We start from the raw sequence: 10,396 nt of genomic DNA on the forward strand, positions 1-10,396 counted from the left end.
TCTGTGAACCTCAGTTTCCCCACTGAGGAAAGTTTATAGTACAGTCTCCCTACAAAGCTCTAAGGACAGAGCCTTGTTCAGTATGTCTTGTTGCTGTTCATTTGCTAAGTTGTGTCTGATTCTTTATGACCCCATGGATCCCGAGCAGCACGCCAGGCTTCCCTCTCCTTCACTATCTCCCAGAGTTTGGGCAAATTTATATCCATTGAGTCAGTGATGCTATCCAACCATCTTATCCTCTCTCTCCTCCTTCTCCTCTTGCCCTCAATCTTCCCCAGCATCAGGGTCTTTTCCAATATGTCTTAGCTGCTTTATAAAAATTGAGCTCTTGACGAATACTCTAAGCCTGGTATTGCAGTAGGTCCCAGGAAGACAAAGTCTCCTGACCACTGGTCTTGACTTAAAGGATTGGTTGGTTTAGGATTTGACTGATTGAGGACATGCAAGTGTTAGGTAACATTTGGGCTTCCCTTGTGGCTCAGCCAGTAAAGAATCTGCCTGCAATGCAGGAGACCTGGGTTCAATCCCTGAGTTGGGAAGATCCCCTGGAGAAGGGAAGGTTACCCACTCCAGAATTCTGGTCTGAAGAATTCCATGGACTGTATAGTTCATGGGGTCACAAAAAGTCAGACACAACTGAGCGACTTTCACTCCATTTCTAGAAATTTATCTGAAACATGAACAAAAATTTAGTTCTAAGTAGTTTCACTGTAAGGTTCATTGTAATGATTTATAAACTGAAAAGCTGAAAATAGCCTATGTCCTCCTCTAGGATATTGGTTATGTAGGTGATGAGACAAATAGAATCTTATCCAGTCACTCAAGAGGAAGCAGAGGAATATTTGTTGATATGGAAAGATATTTATTATTAACTGAAAGCAATATACAAAACAATATTTGTGTGTATATATTTTGAAAACTGGATGCTAATATACCAACAGTGGGTGGATATCTCTGAATGATTTCTACATTTCTTTTTTTATTCTAGATTTCCTTTCCTAAATTTTCTATAATGAACGTAAATTCCTTTTGTGAAAAATATAGTAATATATCTTATTAAGTTAAATTATTTTATAATGTTATTAAAGTATAATAAATAAACATAGTAATAAAAGAATGGGCAGTTTTACTAGCTGTACGTGTCCCAGCCTTTTCTCTCTACTCGATTCTTGATAACTGACAATAGCCTCATCATTGCTTCTGTTCATTTCAGTATTTGCTAGTATTTATTAGCCTCAGAGAACCGTACTAAGCAAGACGACGTAAAGATGAACTCTCACATTCTTCAAATGATTTGCGTGCACACCAAATTTTGAGGTGCGTGGAGACAAGGAGTTCTTCACCTTCCTCCTTCATTTATTTTTTCTCTTTTAATTCATTTCATCCTGGAGGGCGGGGCGTTTAGTGACTTCACGTACGCAGGCGCACTCCTGTGCTTGGGGGGGTGGGGCCACTCGGCCTGGCGGCCCCGCCTCCCGGCCCCGACCATTGGCCGACCCCGCTAGCGCGCCTCTGATTGGTAGCCGCGGACCTGGCCTCCCGCTCATCAAAGTTGGCGGGAAAGCGAAGGCGAGGCAGAATGGCGGCGCCCACAGAGTCGTTACCCAGCAGCGGCCCCACGGCCGTGAGGCTGCCTCGGTTGCCGCCGCTCAAGGTGCTGGCGGAGCAGCTGCGGCGCGACGCGGAGGGCGGCCCGGGCTCGTGGCGGTTGTCGCGGGCGGCGGCGGGCCGCGAGCCGCTGGAGCTGACGGCCGTGTGGATGCAGGGCACTGTGGTGGAGGCCGGCGGCGGCGAGGCGCGGCTGCGGGACCCGAGCGGGTTCTTCTCGGTTCGCGGCCTGGAGCGGGTGCCCCGCGGGCGGCCCTGCCTCGTCCCAGGTAACAGCCGGATTCGAACCCTCGGCTGGCCCTCGGTTTGTACCGCCCGAAGGCGGGGCCATGCCGTCCCACCTCCAGGTCTTTTTGCAGTGCTGCCATGTTGGTCACCAGCTTCCATACCCTTCCTTCCTGCCCCTTCCCCGCCAGGCGCCAGCCACGACGTTCTGAAGATAAGCATCACCCGCAGCCCATTTGAAAAATACAAGTTCCTAGGATTGCACCAGCCTTTCCAGCTGGAATCTCCGGGAGAGGGACCCCCCCAGCATCAGTAACAAAGCCTCCTCTGCAGGGGTGATTCCCCTCCCTCCCCCCTCCCCCCATCAAGTTTTGGAAAATACCATAGTGGGGAACTTCTGTTCATCCCTAATGACTGGACTCAGGGGTACCTTCCTTAGGGAAGCTGTCCCCAGTTCCCAGGAGTGGGGGGCCCCTGCTGTACCCCTGCCTCATGTGACTGTCAGGCTGTAGTCACTACTCTTTCCTTTTAAACTCGGGGTGTGCACGTTTGAGCGTGCATCAGACTTACTCTGCTGACAGGTGCCACCCTCAGAGTTGGTCTGGGTGGGGCTGAGAACTTTCTAAGCAGCTCCCAGGTGCTGCTGGCCTGGGGGCCACACTTTGAAAACCACTGGGCTAGACTACCGCAGGGTGGGGGTCTGTGTCTTTCTGACAACTATTCTCAGCGTTAGGTTGAACTGGCTCGGGCCCTTTTCGGATGTTCTCCCTGGAGAATTTGTTCTTAACCTTTCTGGACCGCCTTTCAAAGGGACTAATAGTTGCTGCCTGTTGTATGGATTCAGTACATTTTTTTTTTTTTTTTTGATTCAGTACATTTTAAAAATGGCCTTAACACAGCTCCTCGGTCATAGTGAGGGGTGTGACCATGGTTTTTTACCATGTGATGCTCCTGCACACTTCTCATCCTTCCCCTTCCCTCTCTGTCTGCCCTCCATTGCAGTGTTTATTTAGACATGGTCTGCAAACCTCAGGGTACCACCTCCTTTTGCTTGGCCTGTGAGCTAAGAGTGATTTTTCCATTTTCAAACGGTTGAGAAAAAACGAAAGATTTCATGACATATGAAAAGAATATGAAATTCAAATATCCGGGTCCATAAATAAAGTCTTTACGGAACACAATCATTTAGGTATTGTCTGGGGATGTTTTCTCATTACAGCTACAGACTTGAATAGTTGCAGCAGAGACCTTGTGACCTTCAAAGCCTGAAATATTTAGTATCCGACCCTTTACAGAAAACGTTTTCCGGCCCTTGGTGTAGCACGTAGCCTGAGCTGTTTGGTGTCTTGGTCCCTAGGCAGTGCTCTTTGAAGGCAAGCTGGGACTGTCTCCCACGGGTGGCTCCAGCCCTGGTATAAGGTTGATACCAGCCAGTATCTGAGTGGGCTTCCCTGGTAGCTGAAACAGTAAAGAATGTGCCAGCAAAGCAGGAGACCAGGGTGTGATCCCTGGGTCGGGAAGATCTCCTGGAGGAGGGCATGGCAACCCACTCCAGCATTCTGGCCTGGGACATCCCAAGGACAGAGGAGCCTGGTGGGCTGTGGTCCATGGGGTTGCAAAGAGTTGGACAAAACTGAGTGACTAAGCACAGCACAGGTACCCAGTGGCCAGTGCCCGTTGACCTACCCACTGGCCTGAATGCCTACATGCCTGGGCCATGCCATTTCCTCTTGCTAATTAACACCAAGGCTTGATTGACAGTCGGTAACTACTTTGAGACGGGGATCCTGAAGAGTAAGCAGGCCATTAAAACACAAAGTGATGTGTCATAGGCTTGAGTGCAAGATGCTGTGGGCGCTGAAGAGGGACAGCTGATCCAGGCCTGTGAGGTCATGGGATGAAGGCCAGATGGAAGGGAGTGAGTGGGGAAGGAGAGACAGTGGAGAGAGACTCATCAGGGGAGAGGCTGCGGGTAGAAGGAACCAGACTAAGTAACCGTGTTGGCTAATCATGAAAGGCAAGAACAACTCAGTCCTTCGGCTTCATCTGTCTATTTGTGTTATATGCCTCGGTGTGTGCAGATTTCCTGTGTGTGGATTACCTCTCCTGTTGGAATCTCTGTGGGTTTGCTCTTCCTTTCCAGGGTCTTCAGTCATTTTCCGAGGATTCCATCTCCCCCAGTATTTCAGGCCTCTTCCGAGGGGTATGTCAAATGTATTTTTATAATGAGCCTCCGTCACTGAGGAGCCCAGAGTCACTTGCTCAGGTCAAAAGCAGAGATGGGTTCAGGGAAACCTCAGTATGTAGGGGCTGATGCCCAGAGGGTAAGGTATCCACTCTCCTGGCTTCTTTCCGTCAGAGCCCCGGGGCCCGGGTGCAAACCCAGCCCTGATGTTGGAAGCAGTATGATTAAAGCGGCCTTGCAGGGGCATGCAGTGAAGGCTGGCCGCGTGCCTGCTTTTCCTGCTGTGTTTGGGTTTTTTTTTTTACACAGTTGAGTTTTGTGTGGTTAAGACTGGCCAAGTTTTGCTTTCAAGGAGAGCCACTTCCCCAAGGGAATGGGAAGAGTGTCGCGGTTAATATGTCATGAGATCATTGAATGGCAGCCTGCCCTCTCGATGAGTTGCTTGCATGTGCCCAACTGACGGCAGGAGGCAGTGGAGGTTGGTCCCAGGCAGCTGGAACGATAGGGCGTTTTGGGGGTGCCGCCCCTGCCAAAAGAGGAGGGAAGGGGGCAAGGCACAACTTTTGAAAGAATGACACAACCCGAGGACACAACATGAACCAATTAGAATCAGATGGGTCCAAAATGGCAGGCCAGTCAACTTCGACTAGACCTTGATCCTCAATCAGCAATCAGAGGCGCCATGACAATTCCAAGGTTGACCATCAAAGAGCAAAAAGTAGGCTGTGGCCCAGCTGCTGGAAATCCCTGCCCCTTCCCCAAAATAGTTGGAATAATCCTCCCACTCATTAGCCTATGAAATTACCCAGCCCATAAAAGCTAACCATGCCACATTTTGAGGCTGTTGCACTTGCCCTCTGCAGTGGCCCACACTCTTGTCTGTGGAGTGTGTCTCTCTGAATCAATCCACTTCTTACCTATCACTGTGTCTCTCACTGAATTCTTTCTGTGATAAGACATCAAGAACCTGAACTTCATTAGGTCCCGAAACCAGGTCTGTGATCTCAGTTGGAAGACCATGGGTTTTGGCTGGGTTTGTAGTCCCAATCTGAAGTAAACGGTTTCACTGCCCAGTTCTTGTGGCAACGTGAAGGGGAATTGGATTTTTGCTTTGGGGCTGTCAGAGTTGTTCAGTTTCTCGGTCATGTCCCACTCTTTGCGACCCCATGGACTGCAGCACGCCGGGCTTCCCTGTCCTTCACCACCTCTGGAGTTTGGAGTCCATTGAGTCGGTGATGCCATCCAACCATCCTCTGGCAGGAGTTGTCCGTGCAGAAAGAGGACCAGTCTTGTGCACGGAGACCAGTCACAGGCTCTTGTATTAAGCAAGAACAGGGAGAAGGGAAAAGCTAAGGGTTTTCTGGCTCCTCCATCCATGGGATTTTCCAGGCAATAGTACTGGAGTGGGTTGCCATTTCCTCCAGGGGATCTTCCCAACCCAGGGATCAAACTCAGGTCTCCTGCATTGTAGACAGACTCTTTACCATCTGAGCCACCTGGGAAGTCCTGCCTTAGAGCAGACTGTCTAATTACAACTCATCCTATGGTGTGAGCGCCTCTTCCATTTCTTGGGCAGGATAGCTTTATGCTGTATGCTCTGATTTTAACATTTGAAAACCAGAAGCCAAAGATACAGATGTCATTCTCTAGGTTAACTGTGGAATTTACTATATTATAAGTATTTTGATCACCTTGGCATTTTGGTATTTACTGTTTGCACTTTTTTTTTTGGTCTTCACTTTGCCTCCCTGATAAAGTTAAACCCTCTCAAGGACTCCTATCTCTGCTTTGTTTGTATTTTCTCTATCAGTGTGGACTTTTACCACCCAGCTTTTCTTCTTCCAGGAAAATATGTGATGGTGATGGGAGTGGTTCAGGCCTGCAGCCCTGAGCCCTGCCTGCAGGCTGTGAAGATGACAGATCTTTCAGATAATCCCCTCCACGAAAGCTTGTGGGAGCTGGAAGTGGAAGATTTACACAAGCTTATTCCTTAGATGATGTTGGAACCGGCGATAAAAAAAACAACCGAAGTTCTGGAACAACTTGCATTCTCACCCTGTGGATTTCATGGACATCACTCAATATATATTTCTCAAAGGTTTATCAGAAAGCTTTGCTCCGAGCAGTCCAGATGCAGGAACCTCTAAATGCTGGGACACTCCAGTGAACTCAGCCCCTGCTGCCCTTCGCTTTGACTGTTTGCTGATGAAAAGCAGATGTTTTGTTCTCTCTTTTTTCTTTTTCCTCTGTGTTAATTCTCTCTCCCTGAAGCACACAGAAACCTCATGCTGCATTTTCCAAGTTTTACAAGTGATGATGCTTTTTCCATTACCACCGCGGCCCTGTTTTATGAGGCTGAATTTGAACCTCAGTCACGGCCCGCAGAGATGAAAAGCGTGGTTATGGGCAGGAAAAGAGGCTGCGTAAAAAAGGAATGACCTCATGGCCCCGCGTCTGCTCCATCCACAGCTTCCATATCCAGCTTGCAAGTCAAATGGCATTTTCTGACTGCAGGCTCTGGGGCCTCTCAGAGACACAGCCCTCTTTTTGCCTCAGACGCCACTCAGCCCTAAATGTGAGGTCCCTTCTCCGCAGAGCTGGACATGGATGCCTGCCCTTCTTCCTTCCCTTGGGGATGTTGAAACACCCTCAGAACTTCTTGAAATGAAAGTCAAGATGAAGAATGACTTGCAGGCATGAACTAAACTCCTGTCTCGTAACTTTTGATGAGACGCTGCTGGTTAGATAAGAGTCTTCACGGTGTTTTCTGTAGGGAATGGAGTTTGGTGGTGATTGTATTGAATGTTGTGTGGCTGCTCTCTGCTTCTTAACCAACCTTCACTTTTCCTTAGATTGTAAATATCAGGGGAGGGAGGGGGTGAGGTTTTGTTCCCCATTGCTGTAGACTTTTGCTGGAGTTGGTTTCTACCACCAATAAATTGTTTCCTATGCTGTATTCTTTTTAATAGATTTTATTTTTTAGGCATCTTAGATTTCTAGGGGGAAAAAAAGAGCAGAACCTATAGTGAGGTACTTTACCTGCCCTCTGTTTCCCCCTTATTAACATCTTGCATTGGTGTGATACCTTTGATAAAGTCAATGAGGCAGCGTTGATATATTATTATTAACTCAAGTCCGTCGTTGACATCGAGTCAATCTTTGTGGCATACAGTAGTCATAATATCATGTATCTACTGTTACAGTATTATAAGGAAATAGCTTTGTTACCCTGAGAGTCCTCTGTGCTCCGACTGTTCATCCTTCCCTGCCCTGTAACCCCTGGCAACCACTGATTTTCCTGCTGTCTCCATAGTTCACAGTTGGACTTTTCCAGAACGTCAGATAGTGGGAATTGCAGTCTGTAGCCTTTTCAGACTGGCTTCTTTCAAGTTAGCATATGCATTTAAGGTTCCTCCATGTAGTTTTGTAACTCGATAGCTCATTTCTTTTTACTCTTGACTAATCTCCCTTTGGATAGATGTACCATGGTTTGTTTATCCATTTACTTATTGAAGGACATCTGCCAAATTTGGGCAGTTATTAATAGGGCTGTTGTAAACATTCGTGTGCAGGTTTTGTATGGACATAGTTTTCAACACACAAAGGTAAATGCCTGGGAGCCCAGTTAGTGTTTATATGGTCAGTCTGTGTCTTAGCTTGTGCCCCATAGGCTGCAGGGTAGGGGCGGGGGGGCTGCTTAAAACATCAGATTTACTTTTTCTAATTCTGGAGGCCAAGGTCAAGGTGCTGGCAGATTCAAGGCCTTCTCGCAATATCCTCATGTGATGGCCGAGGGTGAGGTTCTCCCAGGGGCCTCCTATAAGGGCACTGATCCCATCCTGTTCATTTCCCAAAGGCCCCACCTCCGTAAACCATTACACTGGGGGCTCGGTTTCAACCTCTGAATTTGGGGCAGGGAGGGGGGCTGCATATTCAGCCTGTGGTCCTTTGGAGGGGACGACATAGCCAGTCTGTAGCACTGTTTTCCAAAGCAGCTACAGCATTTTGCTTTCCCATCAGCAGTGTATGGAGTTCCTGTTCTACAGCCTCAGTATTGTCTGTGTTTTGGATGTGCTATATATCCACACACACATACATATATGTACATAAATGCATATGTCTATGTGTGTGGCGCCCAGCTGTGTCCAACTCTTTTGCAACCCCATGAACTGCAGCCTGCCAGGTTCCTCTGTCCATGGGATTTTCCAGGCAAGAACACTGGAGTGGATTGCCATTTCCTTCTTCAAGAGATCTTCCCGAGCCAAGGATCAAACCCAGGGCTCCTGCATTGGCAAGCAGATTCTTTATCACTGAGCCACCTGGGAAGCCCCATACATATATATATTTACATAAATATGCACATATATGCATATGCATAAATATATATGTAATCACACACACACACACATATATATTTGGCTGTGTGGGCTCTTTGTGGCAGACTGAGAACTTTCTCTAGTTGCAGTGTGTGGGCTCTTTGTGGCACATGGGCTTAGTTGCCCCACAGCATATGGAATCTTACTTCCCCAACCAGGGATCGAACCCACATCCCCGCTTTGCAAGACAGATTCTTAACCACTGGACTACCAGGGAAGTCCCTAGATATGCTATATTTTTTAACTCAAGTGTTTTCTTTTAAAGATGGGGAAATTGGGAAACGCATGTTGTTTTTCCTGCCAGTCTGGGTTTTGTTGCCTGCCTAAAGCTTGTTTCGAGTCGATTTATGTTCATAGTTTGGTCAGTGTCGTTGAGCTTCATCGGGACTCTGCAGCCCCGTAGACCTGAATATGAGCCCTTCATCTCTCCCACCTACTCTGTGCTTAAGTTTCCTCATCTATAAAACGCAGATTATACTGAGTTCACAGCACTGGTGTGAGGAAAAAGTGAGGAAGTGTGTAAATCACTTTTACATGTGCCTGGCACTCAGTAGGCCCCAAATGATTGTTGCGGGAAGGAGTAATAAGTTCATGCTCACATCCTTCAGTTGACTCTTAAAAGTATATGTACGTATTTGTGTGTGTATATATATATATATATATATATTTTTTTTTTTTTTTTAGAATAGTTTTAGGTCCACAGAAAAATTGAAGACAGTACAGAGAGTTCCCATTTACCTGCAACCAGTTTCCCTTATTATTAACATCTTAACATGAATATGACACGTTAGTTACAATTAGTGAACCAACACTGAGATGTTATTAACCAAATTCTACCCTTTATTCAGATTTCCTTAGTGTTTTTTTCCAGTGTCCTCTTTCTATTCTTGGAGCCCGTCCAGGACACCCTATGACAGAGAGTCAGCACGTCTCCTTAGGCTCCCCCTGGCTGGGAGAGAGAGTTGACCATTTGCTTTTAATTACACTGACATTGCATTCTGATGTTGTCCGCACCATCTCTGTTATAGGATTCTTGAGCCAACCGTTTATTCCACAATTAGCCTGGATTTCCCGATAGTAATCCTGGAGCTGGTTGTACGGTAGCCTCCCTAAGCCCTTAAACCGAAGTCTGCCCTGCTGAGGTTCCTTTACCTGAAGTCGGCTCTTCTGCTCCAAGACCAACCCAGACTGCCGAGAACCATTTCCTGCCCGCTCCATCCTCACCTAACTTCTGGTAACAAATGCCTGAATGAAAAATCGCTGATTGGGCTGATAGGGCCGCCTGGCAGTGAACTACCTCAGGAGCGTGGGAGGTGGGGAAACGAGGGTGCCCATGTCTTTCCGACAAGTCCCCGCAGACACTGATGGTTCCCCGGGGGCTCGGAGCTGGCCCTGGGCCCTCCTGGCGTCTTAGCTGAGCTCTTGCGGTCTGCCGGAATATTAAGAACTCTCACTGTTTCACCTCGCGTTTCCTCCTTGACATCACCAGATGAAGACGCATCTCAGGCGGGGGTTTTAGTTTTCTGATGCCAAATCAAAGTTGGTTTATCAGCAACCTCCCCTCACCAGACAAGGGCAAGCTCTGTGCTCCGGCTGCAAAGCTTCCCTTTTGAAATTGGCTCTTTTCTAAGAACTGAAAATAAGCACCCTGGGCCATGACTTCACTTTTCTTGGAACTGCTTTACATTAGAAGAAAAAAAGAGAGAGAGAGAGAAGAAGAAAAAAAAACCCAGCTCACTTAGCTGGTTTTGGATCACTGAGTTCCCTAAATCTTTCTGTTGCAGATTCTTGTAAAGCTATAGTTTTACCACAAAATTCTTATGCATCAGGTGAAGCAGGAAGAAGGAAAGACCACATGAAGAAAGTCAAGCATTTTGTCTCCTGGCCTGTTGTATGTGATTTAACGGTGAGGAGGAAAAGAATCCGGAGGACATGCCGTGGACAGAGTTGCTTCCCAACCTCAGGGATCCAGCCGTGACTACGAGTCCCTGAGAATTGCTGG

The 10,396-nt window shown here is 47.5% G+C and overlaps 1 protein-coding gene across 1 annotated transcript; it reads left to right on the forward strand.

Moving 5' to 3' along the window:
• Nucleotides 1–1,565: 1,565 nt before the first annotated feature.
• RMI2 (RecQ mediated genome instability 2) lies at nt 1,566–6,974 on the forward strand. Its single transcript, XM_065920297.1, has 2 exons — nt 1,566–1,877; nt 5,864–6,974. Exons 1-2 carry the CDS (start codon nt 1,580–1,582, stop codon nt 6,010–6,012), a joined length of 447 nt encoding a protein of 148 aa, XP_065776369.1. The 5' UTR covers nt 1,566–1,579; the 3' UTR covers nt 6,013–6,974.
• The last annotated feature ends 3,422 nt before the right edge of the window (nt 6,975–10,396 follow it).

The sequence above is a fragment of the Muntiacus reevesi genome, chromosome 2 (assembly GCF_963930625.1).
Source record: "Muntiacus reevesi chromosome 2, mMunRee1.1, whole genome shotgun sequence".
Classification (NCBI taxonomy): domain Eukaryota; kingdom Metazoa; phylum Chordata; class Mammalia; order Artiodactyla; family Cervidae; genus Muntiacus; species Muntiacus reevesi.

Excerpts from the sequence above, each read along its gene's own strand:
- RMI2 (XM_065920297.1), top strand. The coding sequence starts at position 1,580 with ATGGCGGCGCCCACAGAGTCGTTACCCAGCAGCGGCCCCACGGCCGTG. Across the intron at positions 1,878-5,863 it reads GCGGCCCTGCCTCGTCCCAG|GAAAATATGTGATGGTGATG; the intron begins GTAACAGCCGGA and ends TTCTTCTTCCAG.